Raw genomic sequence first — 18,232 nt, forward strand, 5'->3', positions numbered from 1 at the left:
ATTTTCACCCGGGCGAGTTGGGAGAGTCGGCAGACCGGTTCGACCCCCTTCCCGCACACACACACCTCCTGACGAGGATGGGTGTGTGTGTGGACCAATCACTGTGCTGTTTGAGAGCTGAAAACGAACAACTATTGTGCAAAAGTTTTAGCATTAGGCCAACATTGCGTAGTTCGCCGACCTCCGTGGTAAAGTCGTTATCATAGCGCGCTACGACATCAGGTGTCCCGCAGTAGCGAAGCGTAGTCTTACGAAGGAGGCAAGCAATGTTTCAGTACAACAAAACATGTAGTACAACGACATGCCGAGGGGAAAGATTCAAGGTTTATAGCCTCATTTACCCAGTCGCTGGATTTGTCAAAATATCGTAATAAAGTGACTGTACTAAAAATAAACCGTATGATCCGCAAACGTCACATTTACTTTTTAAAAAAAATCCAGGTAACGTTATTCATATGATATTAAACGTTTTGCATATGCGAACTTTCCGCATACGACTAAAGGGAGACGGAATTTCTTACTTACTTATTAGTACCTTTATTTGTTCATTATTATTTAATATGGTCAAACGGTGACCAAACCGATTTAGATAAAAAAAAATGGGAATCATTTGTTTATTTTACGCTGCATGATGAAATTTAGTATTTTTGGGCACCCTAAAAACCGCATTGGAGTAACTTAAACACTAAATAAAAAGTTAAACACAAACAATAAAAAATTCATTTCAAAGCAAAGAAACACATGCATAGACGATGTACTCACCACAATAAATTTCAAACTCTTGGTCCATTGGATGCCACCCTTTGGAAATGTCGCACAAAGCCCCTTGGGCTAACTTGTTTTTAAGTCCGGTAAATGCGGTGTTGGTATCTCTCTCGAGCTAAACGAAGCAATTTTCAATTGCTCAATAATACACCCGCACTTCACATCAACCGTTCCTAAATACGCGTTCATTCCGATAAATTTACAGCACAAAACACGAAGCAACAAACACTCACACTATCCCACGCGCTTTCCACAACTGCAAGCATCCACACAAGATCACTTTGAAAATCTCTGAAACAACAGAAAGTGATACCAACCTATTTCCTTAATTTTTTTATCCGTCACAAAAGATATATCAGTTTGGAGATAAAAATTACGCGGAGGAATCAGAATCATTTCAGCAGAACGAGTATGTACATTAATATTTAAGTAATAAAGTGTCATTCAATGGCGTGCCCGGGGCGAAGGGGGGGTGGATGGTAGACATAACCCCCTTTTGGCCCAGTATATCTAAGAAAAAACGTCAAAGGAAGGAAAAGATGACAAAATGGGGACCGTAAAAAGACCCTGGGAACACCACTTGCGTCATAATAATAGAACTTAAAACATATTCGGGCCTCCCCGATGGCGCAGTGGTAGTGTCGTCGCCTTGTAATCAAGGGGTTCTGGGTTCGATACCCGGTGGAGGCACAAGTGTTTCAGATCCCATTTTAAACTGTAGGTCCAGTCCCGATTAGCCTTACTGTGCATGAAGTGGACTTAAAACAACAAATCAATCAATCAATCATTAAAACATATTCTTGTGCTCATAATATGCAGAATGTATACGATTTACTTCTATGCCATGTACAAATATCAGTAGATAGTTCTTTCTCAGATAGCTTTATTTTCACCCCAAGTTTTATTCAAAAGCAGTCAATTTATTGATTGTAAAATTTGTGAAAGAGCTCACTTGAATTACTGCGTAAATAATTTGGCAGTTGCAAACACTGGTAGCGGTCAACACTTCTGGCGTAATTTGAGCTGGACCGACCAGGAAGCAGGGTGCAGGACCAAGGTCCGTCCAATCTTCCCTACCTCCCTGAGAAAACTCTTCACGGAGGTGCAGAATTCCACTGCGCCAACTCCCAATGTCAACTTTTTTTACGCGTTTTACATTTCGCGAAATCTAAAATAATTTGTAATATAATATGATATATATGGAATTTAGAACAGTGATAATAACTTATTTTAGTTATTTTATGACTAACAATTATTATTATATTTGCGATCTTGTTTACGTGTTCATGAAGACAAATATTCGTTACTAGTTTTTGCTGGCAACGTACCCATAGATGAATCCTTCTGCTTTCGGTTGAACTCGGCTATTTTCGGGAATCACGCAAGCTCGGAAAGCACAGCTTTTTGTAAAAGCTTTGTGGACGGGTTCCACCAGAATTTCACGCTTCGCCATGTGACTCCTTCGGAGGCCTTATTTTCCCGCAGAAGGGCTGCAAGCATTGAGGCTGGTGCTTGCTACAGAGCTGCTGGGGGAGTTTGCGGCCGCATTTTTTCGCGAAATCGAGTGCGATGGAAACTAAATACGGTTAGAACATTAAGTACATTAAATGATATTCGAATTATGCAAGCAGTGCTTGCATTGCTTGTACTATATCTTCGCCTCTGGTGTCCCGGGTTCGAATCCCGGACTGGGCATGGCTCTGTGAGTGTCCCTTCATCAATTTTATCATAACTCATCCTTATCTTCGCGATTAGCAGAAGCGCAGTAAAATAAACCAAATCAGCCAATCAAGCCATGCATATTTTGAATATTAAAAATGATTAATGATTAATTTAGATGAAAATGACTTGTAAACGAAATTTTCTGTTCAAAGTTCAATACTTAAACACTAAAAATGTTTTCTTTTTAAAGTTAAATATTATAATTCGCCCTGAGGTCGACAAACCAGGGTTGTTAAAAGTCCAGGAATTTTAAATAAATTCAATTCCGGTCAAGGAGAGAAATCAGCAAGCATAAATGGGTTCTGGACCGTTAAGAACCTTTTTATCTGTAAAGTATTCGGTCCAGAAACCTTTTTTCTGCATGAATTTAAATAAGGCTCAGGAACTTTCTTTCCAGGATCAATTTAATACGGTCCAGGGTACTTTTTTCCCGGATCAATTTAATACGGTCCAGGAACCTCTTTTCCGGGTGAATTTAAATACGATCCAGGAACCTCTTAAAATACAGAACCTTTTCTCCCGGATCAATTTAAATACGGTCCTGGAACCTTTTTCCAATGTAACAATACGCAACTTGGACCGAATTTAAATTGTGCGAGATAAAAGATTCCGGTCCTGTTGCGGAACCAAATAGACCTAGACCTTGAAAAACCCTGCGTCAAACCAGCCTCAGCTTTAGGAGAACTGCGATACCTCACTCGACAACAAATTCTAGCAGATCTAAACTAGGGTGCAAGTCGAAAAATGAAGGAAACTGCTGCATATGGAGGGATCACTTCTTTCTCGGACAGCAGCTGCTGGTTGAGTCAGCTTTAACAAGGAGCAAGCTTTTTTCTATATTCCTTTTTTGCTAAGTGGGAGCTAAAAGGAAGTGGAGTTTGCACTGCGGAGTTGATAAGGAAGGAAATCTGATCACCACCGGACGTGAAGAAGGCCCAGACATTCGTAACTTCCTCAATTCTTCTTAATCTTTCTGCCCATCGCAACCGCAGTACAGGACGACTTTCAACTGTATTAGTGTAGTGTGCGTGAGAGAAATACTTTGCCAAAAACACTAAAATCACTTCGTCATGGTTTTTGTAAACTATTATTTCATCTTCATGCGTTCATGTGTGTATGAAAAAAAAAGTTTTTTTTTTTTTTTTACCAGGGGCATGTCCAGGGGAAAAATACTACTTTTTTGTTAGTCAATTTTCAAAACCGTATAAGGTAGAGTCTAATCCAAGGTTAAAAAAATCGCTGCGTTGGAGGACGTCCTACCAACGAGAGGCTTGCCCCAGGATTTTGGAAAGGGGGAGGGGTTAAGTAACTTTTTTTACTAGTCAGCCCTCGTTTTGTCATATTTTCCTGCCTTCGACGTTCCTTCTTTTAAAAATACGTGGCCAAAGTTTAGGGGTTATGATTTAATAATGTTTAAACATTTTTAAAACATTAAATTTAATATTTAAAATTTATTTTAAAACATTTTTATTGTTATATTATACACACATACACACACACACACACACACACACATATATATATATATATATATATTGCAAAGTTTATTTTTTAATTGTTTTAAAATATATTTTAAATATTAAATTTAATGTTTAAACATTTTTAAATATTTTTTTTTCAACAAGTATTTCTTAAAAACTTGCCCTTCCCTCCAAAAAAAGCGAGACCCCAAGTTACTCCCCTTTCCTACATACCCATTATTTCACGATTTGGCTAATTTGGTAAACAACATAGTCCCTTTACAAAGGAATGGAATTTACATTGCAATATTCCCGTGTCATATGGTCTTACCTAGTGTATAATATTTGTTTATACATGTCAAAAACTAAGATCCCATTGCGACCCCATAACAAAACTTCTAAGACTTGATGTTGAAATATGTATGTTTCTACGTGCATTTTTTAAAAATTTTCAAAATATAGGTTTTGGAAAAATTCGATTTTCAAAAAAAGTTTGAATGACCTTGCAATGAAACAAAATTGAAAAGTAGTCATGTGATATATCTAATTAAATCTCATAGCAAAAGCAACAATTTGGTTCTTATCCCAACCTTCTACGTCAATTCTAGCTTGATTTATGAGTTTTTTTTGTAATTGCATGTCTGCCGAAAATTGTGCTTTTTTGCATATTTCAGAGGGTTCTAACGGGAGAACTAGAACTACAACAGATGCAAATCTGCAATTTTCCTACCTTAGGGTAGTACTTCATGACAATTAAGTATGAATACAATTCGAGATGGTCAGGTGTTTTTCATTGGTTCACTTGAAATGGAATGACCGACCCTATTATAAACTCATAGTACATAAACATATGAAAATTATATATAAAAAATACATTTCAAGTTAACTAATTTTTCATACTTTAGTATTAGTATTTCAAAGGTATTTCACGTGAGGTTTGAGATCCCTTCGCTACACCAGGTCAGTGGCGTGCTCAAGGGTGGGATGGGAATCATAACCCCCTTTGGCCCAGTATTCATAAAAAAAAAAAGTACGTTCAAGGCAGGAACAGATGGCAAAATGAGAACTGACTACTGAAAAAATATAATATTTAACCACACCCCTCCTTTCGAAAAGCCTGCGTATACCACTGTGCCAGGTCCTTGTTTCTTAGTTCCCCGATGGGAGCCTCCAGTATCGCTCAACATTAGTAGTAAATGTTGACCTGCTACGTCACACAGTTTCATGGCTCTTCCTGGATGCAGAGTTGAGATATAGCAACATTACAGCTGATAACAGTTGAAAATCACATTGCGTTTGCTGTGAAAATAGTAGAGCATAATGTGTTGTTGAATACGGCGCCACTGTTCATGGATTATGAATCTGATTATGGAAAGTTTATGTGGCAAGTTAGTCACTCCCACCACGCAACGGCCTAGACTACGAGACATTCATCCATCGGAATGCAGATTCAATCACCGACCCGTTCGAAGGTTGTCCATACTGAGCTCATAGATAATTTTTTTGCAAGCACGAGAAGCATGAAACATTTAAGGAAGATTACCAAGGGGAATGTACATATTTTGTTGTTTTCGTGGACCACTGATCGCATATATAGGTATCAAAGGCCTCCCGGTAGCATAGTGGTAACGTCGTCGTCAAAAGGGCACCGGAATTCGATACTCGGTGGTGGCACATCGTGCTTCGGATCCCACTTCAACACTGTAGGTCCAGTCCAGATTAGCCTATCTGTGCACAAAGTGGACTTAAAAACTCAAATTCAACTGTAGATTGTAGGCAGCTACTATGTATGCACTGTATTTTGCTCTCATCACTAGAAGGCGTAATCATCGATCTTTTACAAAACCGGATAAGCGTTTGGTCGTGTATTCGTGACGATTTAATAACTTTGTGTCTTTCTGATAGCAAGGTAGCGAAGGCATAAAAGATGACGTACAGTGGGATCCATGAGTATTACCGTGCAAATTGTCCATCACCACGTTCGTGCACTTTATTTGACCCAATAAGAGCTTCAAGAATGAAAAGAAAACTCAAAACGAGCTGTTGTCAACTTCTGCACCAGCATACATAAAAATCAATATAACGAAAATAGTCATGGACAATTTGCACGGTAATACTCGTGGATTCCACTGTACAATGTCTCAATTTTCTGTAATGGTGATAATACAGATAAAGCGCGATGCGAAATTGTTACCCGAGCTTCATTATAGTTTATTAGTGACAACATCGTTGCCAGCCCTTAACTTTCTCGAAGATATCCAGTTGAGAAATATGGGTTGTGCAAAGGAAAGTTGCATTAGTGGAACATGACAGTACTTCACTATCGCGGTAGAACCATGTGCAATTTATTTGGTTGCATTCATTTCAATTCCCTGAACGTGTGTATACATTTCTGTAAACTCGCCAGATATTAAATAATTCCAGTTATGCTTTTTTCACAACTACTAACAAGATTACACTACAATGGTGTGTGTAACTATTATCAAGCAAATTGCCCATCACCGTGTTTATTCTATTTGTTTCACACAATGAGAGTTTCAAGAATTTAAACGAAAAGCCAAACAAGCTGTTGGCCACTTCTGTACCAGAATACATAAAAATAACATTCCTTAAAACATGTAGAATGTAAAAGAAAAATTCATGAAGATAATCGTAGACAATTTGCCGAGCAACACTTGTGCACGCCACTGTACAGTTAATACTGTGTATTGATCTTACTTTAATATGAGATAGAAAGACGGTGACAGTGGTGCACATTGTCTTGTAGTGCATTGCATAAATAACTCCGGGCAAATTGTCCATTGTTATTCCTTTCTAAGCTTGCATCGTACGTGTTTTAAGCAATGAGATTTTTCTGACTGTCGTGCAGATGCTGTTGAATGATTCGTTGGTGTTTTGTTTCAAGTTCCGAACCTCGCCTTAAGCAAAGCATAGTGAATGAACACCGCGATGGGCAATTTTCCTGATATTATTTGTAAATCTCACTTATTGACCTTGTAATGGGATGGTGCAAGAACGAGGAAAAGAAATCAAGAAAGATTAAAACGTTGGGATAGTGTCGGAGAAAGGATTCTAAGAGCGAGAGAGGGAAGAAATGGGTGAAATTAAAAACCAAAATGAAAAGTATGAGACAAAGAGGAGAATAAGAAAATGAATAAATACGAACATTATAAACGACGACTGAAAACCGTGTAACGGGCAGACAATCAAGCACACGTGTGATGTCAGGAGAACGACTATTTTGATCGAGCACCGAAAAGCATAATCGTCATATCATGGCAATCGCAGCATTTGTAGGTTTTATTTAAATAAAAAATGAAAACTAAGTTCTGTTATTCTGGTATTTGGTAGTTCAAAATAGGCCTATTATATTTGCAATTTTATTTACGCGTGACCGCAAAATCTTTAATAATAATAATAAAACGGCAAAAAGAAAAGGGGATTGTGTACGGGATGAAATATTTAATTTCTAAACATTTCATGAAAGTCTGTAGCTTTTACTTTTTCATCAACAAAATCTTCCTTTCTGTAAAAATACTTCAAAATATTTTTTTTAAAAACAAATAAACTTAAATCTTGATTTCACGAATCGTACAGAAATACATAGAAATCAAAGAAGGCAGACAATACACAAAGCTTCTGCGCAGAATAAACAACAAACATTACGTAATTGCTCTGAATGAACTTCCAAGCAAACAATCAGAAAAGCATGAAGATACATTGACCAAATCAAACTGCTAATTGCTTTAAGCTTTGCGTGACGTATTCAACACACAGCAAGTAAAATTTTAAATATATGAGACTTCATGCTCAGCCTATCATCGTGGTTCGAGCAAACATTTTCCCACTTACCACTTTCCGATGCTTGAAATAAGTGTTCAACACTTAAAAGAGTCCTGCAAATCCACAATTTTCAACAAGAAAATCCTCCCCATGGGAACGAAAGAAAAACACTGCGATCTACAATACGCGGTCAAGTCTCGCTATATAATTCCGATAACATGCAATGAGAAAATAAAACTGTCTCCTCGATAACATAGTGATTCGCATGCCGTCCAGTCCCGATTTACCTATCCGAGCATTAAGTGAACTTTAAAAAATCAAACATGATCTGTTAGAATGAAACATTTCTCACGCAGAATTGCAAAGGACACAAGAAGCAGGCTACAGGGTCCCCTCAAAAAAGATATGCGTACATGAAAAAAAAAATCATTCTCGCATGCAGAGGCGATTCAATAATAATAATGTTAATGATTATTAAAATAATAACAATTATTATTATTCTGAAGAATTTTACGTTTATCCTGGTATTTGCCCCCCCCCAGACAAAAAATTGTGGTTGCGCCTCTGAATGTATGGCCATGTTTAAGAAAAGAGGGAGGCGTAACCCTCCTCGCCCTTTAGTAAATTTTTCGACATGTCACTGTTGACACGTGAAAAAATTACGAACAATTCCTCCTGAAAACATACAAGGAATATCTACGAACAAGGAAAACACGAGCAGCTGTCTGAATCTATTACAAACCACTTCTCAAATATGAGTACGTCTGGTTAGCAGCCAATTTAAACCAAATCAGGCCCGTAGCTAGAGGGGGGGCAGGGGGGCAACTGCCCCCCCTGAGAGCCTGCTTTGCCCCCCCTGTGAAAAATACAGAACACATTCCTACCTGGAATTCTCACAAATCTTTACAATTATATCATGTGTTACTCTAACAACATAACAAAGGCACTTATTGATTTTGTGATTTATTAGGGTGTATGGGATTCCGTATAATGTCGTATCAGAATTGGGGGAAAAAATTCTCTTCCAAATTCAGACTTCGGGTAATGATTTCGCAATTTTCAGTATCTAGAACAGTTGTGACATTTTGAGTAGTCTTGTATTAAAGGTAACCTAATGTGTTCGGATGTTTTTCTTGAATGTGTTGCCCTGAACTTGTAACTGCTTACATTTTTATTTCCAAAGTCTACCTTTTGGTAATAGTGATTCATGTGGTAGAGAGAGGGAGTGGATATTTGATTTTTGTTACTTAGCGTTGCTTTTCTGCCTCATCTAGCTTATCGCAACAATGAGTGATGACGTGAAATTGATGAAGACACACTCATATACAGTGCCGCAACTACAGGGGACAGGGGGCATTGTCCCCTCCCCCCGACATTGGACGGAAGTCCATTCAAGGGGAAGCAAACATTGAAGTAAAAAAACAAGACTAGGAGAATCTAAGAATAGCAGGACAATTGGATACTCATGATGGAATTAGTTTTTACGTGTTCCTTGCATTTTTCTTTCAAATTTTATACAAATAAAAATACATTTCGTAAAATTTTCTTGCTCGCTTCGCTCGCAATATCTGCTTTTCTTATAGAACAAGTTCAGAGCCATAAATAGCTGTGGGGCGACGGGACTCGGCCCTGGCAGCCAAACGATACATATGGAAAAAAAGAAATCTTAAAGAGAATACCATGGCGCCCCGCCCTATTAAAACAATTTCTTTCTATGAAACTTAGTATGAAATATTAATGATGACACTGTAATCCAAGAAGTCATTGATCAATCGAGGGATTCCTATTTGTTTGTCAGGTGTCAAAACGTGTATTTCAAATAGCAATATAATACTGAACAATTCACACAATATTTTGCAAAGTGGTTAACGTAACCAGTAGGCAAACATTGTCTGTAGTGATGCAAGAGTCTCCCCTTTGAAGGAAATAGTCCGTGGTGAACTAATGTGAATTAATGTTTTAGCAAGTACAAAAATGTATTACAATTTTTTTACAGAATTCATCAAAGTGTAGATAATATGTAACAATTATTATTTAATTAATTCGATTCTTCTTGCATAACACAACACAATGGTGTTGTTGGATTCTCCTTAGATTCCTTTGTGCGTAAAGATCTTGCATACTGGAAACTAGAGGAAATCATTATGAAGCATGATTTATAAAGGGCTCCCTTAATCAGTTCTGCAGAGAGGCCCAAAGCTGTTGGTACATATTAATCATCTATTAACATTATCGACCTGTAAATATCAAGTAGATACAGTCTCTATTAGCCTATTTATGTTAAACTTTATATTCTTTGGCAATCTGGAAAAGTCATTATCGTAATATTGCTATTTGATGTTGCTCGAAGTTTTTTTTTGTTCGTTGCAGTTTCAAGATATCATCCCTTTTCTGTTACTATCTATTTTGAGGGAGGGGGCAAGTGCTTCTATGTACCCTGCCAATGCTACACAATATATTAAAAATTTGCCCCCTCTAGGATTGACTTCGCCCCCCCTACAAAGAATTCCTGGCTACGGGCCTGAACCAAATGAAACAGACAAAGGAGTTTAAATGCATATTATTATATTCTACGGTTGTGAGATCATTTGGGAGGGGGAGTCCAGGGTCAAAATAATAAATTAGGCACTTGTATCAATTTTCGGGTAGTGAGAATAAGTTGATGAGGTATCACTTAAAATAATAGATTAGCCTAAAAAAAGATTGCACAGTGTGCAATTCCTACCTTCAGTGAACCTCTCCACAGAGCCTCCCTGGAATTCCAGACGTTCAGGCACTGTAGTAGGACTCACGGGGTTAACATGGTTCACCACAGTTATTGGCGCAGTGTAAATATTTCCGAGATACACTTCACTAGAATTCTGAATAGTGACATCTCCATATTGTATGGATTTATCACCGTGAAGACCACTCACTTGATTATCATGTGGCACAACGTTTTGAACGATATATTCGTCCTCGTCACTTTCTTCCGTTTCATCTTCGTGTTCAACTTTGACAATTTTGTTATTATCGCCACTTTCGCTCTCAGCCATGTATCACACGCGCGCAAAACACAATTAGGGCATTCTGCACGAATCTCGAATAAGAAGCACAGAGTGCAAGAACTGCACAGTACGAGCGGAGTTACATTCTATACTCTCCGGCGGTAGGTAGCGCACTAGCGGCAAGTGAAGGAAAACCCAGTCGAGTCAACTCAACAGCACAGCAAGGCATTCGACCTTGGCCAATCCGTGTAGTCACTACTCAGACTCAGTCGCAGCGGAAGAAATGTTACGTCCATTAGTCAATCGTTTATTATGAGCAGTATAGTTGCTGGAGGGCGTAAACAGAGCAAATGCATATTTGTTTCATGTACCTCTTCACTGCGGTCACTGTGCGTAGCGAATATGCTTTACTAAATGAGACGAGAAAATCAGATACATGAAATTTTATCGGGAGAGAGAGTTCAGAGATCAACTAGCCCGCTTCCTTTATAATCGCGTACCAGGAAACGACTATAAAACTTGCAGCAAGTAAAGAATATAAAAATACATTTGGTACAGACGACACGAAGGGGTGTACACAAAGGCGGACGCTCTCGGACAGTGCACGCCCAACAGACAAAACAACGCAACTGCATTTTTGAGTAATGTTTATGTATATAAATAAATAAACGTGACTGTTCTCTGCCTCCTCACTAACTTATCTCGTAGTGTTGTTACCGATGAAATAGTAAATATTGATATTTTAATACTGTGTGAAACTATTACAACATGTTGCGAAAGCGGATGGTTTTCATTATGGGCAAAAACTGTGCAAAACGTAATATGTGATAAAATAAAATGTTTTCTAAAGTGAGGAAAATGAAGCACAATATGCGAGAATGTGATGGGGAACGTTTGCTTGAGCAGATAGGGGTGGGGATGAATGACTGAATTAATTGAGCTAGATTATTAGTGGCTTTTCTGCCACTTTTGGTTAATCGCTAACCGAGGATGAGTTAAACTGATGGGAATTCGAACCCGGAACCCCTGGCGTCGTAGCGCGCTGTGCTTACCACTCCGCCATGGAGGTGGGATGGGGGGGGATGCTTTACGTAATTTTTCTTAGTGGAGGATATCATCCATCCGCATCCCCCTCCACTTCGACCACTGGTACTTAGCTACTGGTGTCGTGCAACACACAGTATCTCGGATCAGTCAACCTATTCAGCAAAAAAGTTTCCAATCTTGTAGCATGAATATGCCAGACAGTACTATGTTATAACAGAACGATTGCGTAACGATTTTATGGTAGTACATGCGAAAGGCAATCCTGGAAGCAACGTATTACTACAATTTACCTTTACGATAACGAACCAAGGACGTCTGAAAGTGCGGGAATGCACAATCATCACGTGATTGTTCCTTGTGACCCAACAGCACTGGCAGCTGGCACTTATTTCTTCGTAGGGTTTAACAGTTACTAGATAGTTATAAAAATTAATGTTACAATAACTTGTTGTAACAAATATAACCTAATATTTGAAAAACAGGTAGTGAGTACATATTAATTAAAGAAACTATCAGACTCAAGCCACCAAACCGTACTAATTTGTAAGCACAGATTTGCAAAACTTTCAATCCATTACATATGGTGACAAATGAAAAAATAGTACCTGGATTGCTGTGTTTCTTTTTACCTTCAATTAACACGTTTAATTTCGGTGTTCATTTAAGTGAAACTAAAAATTACATATAAAAATGATTCACAATAATTGGGAAGTGGCTAAAATGAGCTAGATTACCAATGCTTCTACATAGTACAGTGCATTCCCCAAAATAGCGCCAGAAAAAATGGAGGATGTCACATTTAATATACAACTAAATACCATGAAAAAATGCAATTTGGGCGAAAAGAACATCTACGTATAATTTGTTCGTATTTGCTGGAAGCTATAGGGGAAGGGGGGAAGGTCGACCGAGAGGGCTTCCAGCCCACTTCCCCTCTGGCGCGGTCATTTCGTCAGAAGAGGAGAGGAATTCTCCCCATCCCATTAAAATAATACCATCCTGGTTACAAAAACTCTCACAGTAACACCAAACATAATACTTGTAATGGCTAAACTTTTTAACCACTCACTGTCTCTTTCTCAAATATCATAAATAGGTTTCTTTTTCTGTGTCAAATATGTGTAAAGTGTGAGTGTATTTACTGCAAGTAAGGCCGGATTTACAGCTCTCCACCCTTAGTCCAATGTGGAGATGCCGCTCTTTCGAGACTATTTTCTGTGAATGTTTCATGGACTGTATGGATCTAGTTTGCTATAATTTGTACTGGGATAACCGCGACTACGAACTTCCTTGGACATTCCTAATACAGCCCAGAATTGTCACTTTCTGCCAGGTTCCCAGATCTGCAGGAAAGATCTGCCAATTCCAGTCCACGCGATGAAAGATTTTAATAAACCTGCAAATTTTGGTGCCAGATGGGTAGAGTGGGGTGGGGGACGATCGCTTGATTTTAAACTTCAAAGGGGGTGATCGCTATTTATGTTTATATTTATTGACTATTGTAAGTTAGTTTCAAATGTGTTTGCCCTCCTCCTAATCCGTACCAAAAATGTCCTTTTGCACTTCTCCAGATTCTGTTTAAGAACAGGAGGAATAGTTTGCGTCCAGCCAGACGCGAGGACTCAAAAGTCAAAACTGCTCCTCCGTCACCGACTTTTCCCCGCGGTGACCTGGGGCACTTTTGTCACTTTTGGCTAATTTGCGAAGATGGGGATGAGTGATGACATGATGAAATTGACGAATGGACACTCACAAACATCCATGACAGGGCCGGGATTTGAAACCACCCCTGGCGTGGTAGCGCGATGTGCTAACCACTCCGCCACGGCGGCTGGCTGGGGAAAAAGAGGTATGTGTGCTGGATGGTTGTAGGAAAGGGAGAAATCTTAGCATTACGGATATGGAAGTATTATTTTATTTGTTCTCTGGGAAATATCAAACTTCGGATGGCGCAGAAAAACACATGAACGGAAAGATGATAGGTGGAAACTTCCTTTGGATTTGCAGTAACTTGAAGTTCTTGGTTTTTTTTCCTCCATAAGGAGTGCATGCAATTCTGAAAATTCTTATTCATCATATTTTTTCAAACATCGTATATGGCTCAATAATCAACTTTAAAAAACGCTTCCACTTGCAAAATAGGGAGAAATGCGGGATCGTCATTCTTCGCCTTAACTACCCAAGGAAAGGGAATAATAATACGAAATGTCAAGAGCTTGGCAACCAAAGCTAGCCTACTGATAAGTAGGGTGGTGTTTTTTGTTCGTTTCATAGTGTTTCTAGTTCAAAAACGCATTTTTATTGTGCCTATAAATGCCTATTTCGAGGGTGCAACGTCCCACCACACTCTAAACACTTCAATTAGGAGGACGGCAAAAGTCTACCCATAAATGCTAACTTCTTACCAGTCGTTGAACACAGATTCTAGATATCTCAGGGCTTGCTGGGTAAAACGTGAACAACAGCTTTATATATATATATATATGTTTATTATAAACTTATCGTAAGAAAGTCTGTTAGCACACTAGTCTTTAACCTTTATCACTCAAGTGCATTTACATTTACCATACACGTGCATTCACCACTTCTGGATTCAAAAGTGGGAAAGGGACCATTCAATTTATTCCTCGCAGTGAGGCGCCAGGGGGAGTATAGGGACCTAATTTTATTTAGGGCGCTGTTCTCTGCTGACGTCACGGGCTCCCCTGCAAGAGAAAGTAGTATGTGCGCGGTGCCCCCAACCAAAGCTAGGAACTGGCCGTAGCCAGCCGGCACCTCCGACAAGCGGGCGCAGGGTAAAGGATTTAAGGATGCCGCGACACCCCCGGCGTTAGCTAGGAATCGGCAAGCCGACCGGTGTCTCCTGAAAAAGGGCGGCAGGTTAGGAAGGAGGTCTAGGTGCTCCTAGACAAGCCAGGCAGGTAGAACCTGGCACCTAGACCGGGTAGTTAGGTTGCTGCTAGGCTCTTCTTCTTCTTTCTTCCTCCTTCCTTCCTTCTGAGATGGCTGCTAGGCTTCTGGCTGGATGGCCGGTTTTTCCCAAGATGTTTGCCAGTTGACATCCGGGAGCCAACTGAGCTCCGGCCTCGCTGCGCTGGGTTTTATACTCGCGATGGCGCATGGGTGGAGAAAATTTTAACTACAAGTACGCGTTGCTAACTCATTTTTTTACATATTGCAACCTTCGTACTGAGAAATATCAAGGTTTTGACATTGAGAAATCACTAGTGAGAAAATCACTAGATGCACGTGACAATATAAACTAAAACTGTGTGCATTCAGATAATACAATTAATAATGAGCCTCGCAGGACTCTGCTATTCTAAACAACACGTTGAACGATGTAAATGACAATAATTGATAACATTAAAAAGAATATAGCGACCACGCAGGGTCTAATAATGAGTGAAGCTCGTAAACGTAGAGGTGGAACCGTTAACGTTTACTGAATACATTTAAACTAAAAGCGTACGCCTCGCAGGGACATTCCGCTTAACTCTTTCATCCGATTAAAAAGAATATAGCGACCACGCAGGGTCTAATAATGAGTGAATGGCGACCAAGCAGGGTCGTTACATATGCCCCTTCCTCGGGCGAAAATTTTGAAGAAATTTAAGTCTTACAATTTATGAAAAATTTTCATGAAACATTTAAAATTCAATATGACGGTAATAAGAGTATGTTTCTTCTACACATTAGTCACTAGGTCATCTTCTTCCCCTACCACTTCTCTTCTTCGCTCCGATGAACACCTGTAGAGGCGAAGGTTGTCGAAGTTGACTCGGTCGATGGGTTGCCTGGTCCTGGGGTGAACTAACATTGCTGTGTTGTTCCGAAGATCAGTGGCTAAATAAGGTCCAATATACACCTCGAAGAGCTTAGCTATTGTTCTATTCTTCCTCGAACTAAGTTTATGATTTCGAACAAGAACCAAGTCGTCTTCGTGCAGCTCGAGCGCATGGTCTTAAGTCTTAAATTTGCGTTTGATATTTCTAGAGCGCTCTTTGGACTTGGCTTGAAATAGCTTTTGGTTCCAGTTGGAGATTTGCGGGTCTACTTCGTTGATAGGCCGGTTGAAATGATCAAGGACTTCGTTAGGCATGAATACACGGATTAATGACCCAAGAATAATACATTGTAATATCTGACACAGAATGTAGAACAAAGTAACTAGTCAGCTGATAACCAATACACTCACAAATAGATACCGTGATGGTCGGATAATGTTCCAAGTCTTCCACAGATATAGTTCATTCTCCAGAACTTCCATCAGGAAAAGTGGCACAGAATACGGCGTGTAAAGAACAGTTTCGGTACACTGCAACATCTCACACTTATCTTCCTTCACTGGCACGAGCTTCTCAGGGATTCTCTTCAGAGTACAGTCCAGCACACTTCTCGACTCCTGTGTTTGGGAACCAGTCAAAATATCTACTGACTCTACTTTCCGTCGTAGGTCCGCGGATTTATACATCTCAACATCCTCTTCCTGGGCCATGTGGATGTACCGCACTGCTTCAATATTCAGAGGATTCCCTTCCTCATGATCAGGAGTTCTCCCGAAAAATAGCTTCACTGAGCTTCTTCTGAATCGCATCTCTACATCGTGCTGCTCGATGAATTTCTTGACTAAAAGAAGATGATCTATAACAATATATTTCACAATTCCGATCTCCAGTCCCACACGTCTACTTCCGATGACACGCTTCTTATGACTTCCAGAGAAATCTACCAATCGCACCTCTGGAACTTTCTGGATCTGTATGCCTGGTATCTTATCAACTAATTTAGTCCAGATTGAATAATTAAGGATCGAGCATTCACTTCCAGTATCAATCACACAGGTCACTGTAAAGTCCATTAATTTAGCTTGCACCACTGGAGATCTGTATCTAATTTTGGATTCCCTTGCAGACTTCAATTCCTTTTGTAAAATGGTCTCTTCAGTTTCTGTTAGCTGGAAATTTACTAGTAACTCTTGGACATCTTTATCTATTAATTTGGGCCGCTCCATCGAAGTCCCTTGCCTAAACAGGAACGAAGCATTTAGACAAGGTCCTAGTTTGTCTGGCTAGACTGGGACCTTTGATTTTGATGAAACTCCCGCGCTGTTTCTACGGCCTCCTCCTGCTCCGATGTAATGTTTTGTCTAGAAGATGGAGGTCCGCAAATCTCATTCTGCTCACCTGTAAATCGTCGTCTCGGAGGACTAGGGCTACTTCTACCCTCACGGATCCTTCTTGGGTCAGGAGATCTGCGTCTTTGGTTTTGGTAAGGTCGGAAAGAGTTTCTTCTAAAATCACGCCTGCCTCCTCTTTCATTAGTGAAACGTTGAGGGCGCTGATAATTACCTTCTGACCTCGTTTCTATGTTCCGGACTTTATAGTTCCTTGAGGGATTCTGTTCTTTTCCCTTCGGTTCATCTTTGTTCCTCCATGCATCTGGCTCATCATAGATTTCAAAATCCTTGAGGAAATGAGTTAGGTCATCTACCGTTCTGGGCGCATGTGCTAAACAAAGGTTTCGCATTCTATATGGAAGTTGCCCGATGATCAAATTAAGTACTTCTCCCTCATTAAAGTTATCACTCAGGTTTCTATAGGCCGCGTAAACGCTCCAGGCAAAGCTCTCCATACTTTCGTGGACAAGTCTGGAATATCTCCTGTTTCTCACAGCTGTTAGCTGCCGTTGTCTAGCCTTCTCAGAAGCGAATTCTTCTTTGAACCTGGCGCAAAAGTCAGCATAATTCACGAAACTATCAATATTTCCTGCCAGCCAGTGTTCAGCTTTATCAGTGAAGACTCTAGGAAGCAACTCTAGCCTATAATGTTCGGGTACCTGCATAAGATCAAAGCTGACGTTGAGCTCCCGAAGATATTTTTCAGCTGACTGAGCTTCAATGTCGCCTTTAAATTTAGGAATGTGGGCGATATCCGCCATTCTAGGCATCTTAAAATCTGGCCTTCTTCTAGGTGGCGATCCATCTGAAGTATCATCGTACCGAGGCCTCTTTCTTCCGTCAGCCTTCCTTCTGTTGGCAGCGAATAGAGGTTTCTCAGCTAACCTGGGGGGCTCATAAGGAGTAGCATCCGGATTCAGATCTCTATCCGGAGTTAATGGGCTGGAATGAACATCTGGAGTGGGTTCTGGCTGCACAATCAATCTTTGGAACTGAACCTGAAGTTCGCTTACCCTCTGAACAAATGTTCCTGTCTGATCTTGCATTTCTCTTCGCAGAGATACTTCAAGCTTCCTTGTCTCTACCCTAAGAGAATTCACCTTCTCTTCAGCTGCCTGCTCTACGTCCTTCCTCAGAGTTGAGGTTATTGACTCCATCACTTCCTTCTGTTCCTGCACGACTTTCTCGATGGATTCGGTCTTGTCACCCAAGTTTTGGACAGCTTTCTCAATGGACTCCACTGTAATCTCTACTTGTCCGCGCCACTGAGATAAAGGTTCCAGTCTTTC

The 18,232-nt window shown here is 39.9% G+C and overlaps 1 protein-coding gene across 9 annotated transcripts in view; it reads right to left on the reverse strand.

Moving 5' to 3' along the window:
* Positions 1-11,088, reverse strand: part of LOC145987735 (peptidoglycan-recognition protein SB1-like) — a 114,007-nt gene extending 102,919 nt beyond the window's left edge. For 2 of the 9 annotated variants that reach the window (XM_083122386.1, XM_083122384.1), the window contains exon 1: positions 10,456-11,086. In XM_083122386.1, the coding sequence (XP_082978512.1) occupies positions 10,456-10,765 (310 nt within the window). In that variant the 5' untranslated portion in view covers positions 10,766-11,086. Of the gene's footprint in view, positions 1-10,455 lie in introns of all 9 variants that reach the window. The other 7 variants (XM_083122388.1, XM_083122387.1, XM_083122392.1 and 4 more) reach the window with 6 other exon arrangements.
* Between the last annotated feature and the right edge of the window lie 7,144 nt (positions 11,089-18,232).

The sequence above is a fragment of the Lepisma saccharinum genome, chromosome 5 (genome assembly GCF_977018435.1).
Source record: "Lepisma saccharinum chromosome 5, izLepSacc3.1, whole genome shotgun sequence".
NCBI classification, from domain to species: domain Eukaryota; kingdom Metazoa; phylum Arthropoda; class Insecta; order Zygentoma; family Lepismatidae; genus Lepisma; species Lepisma saccharinum.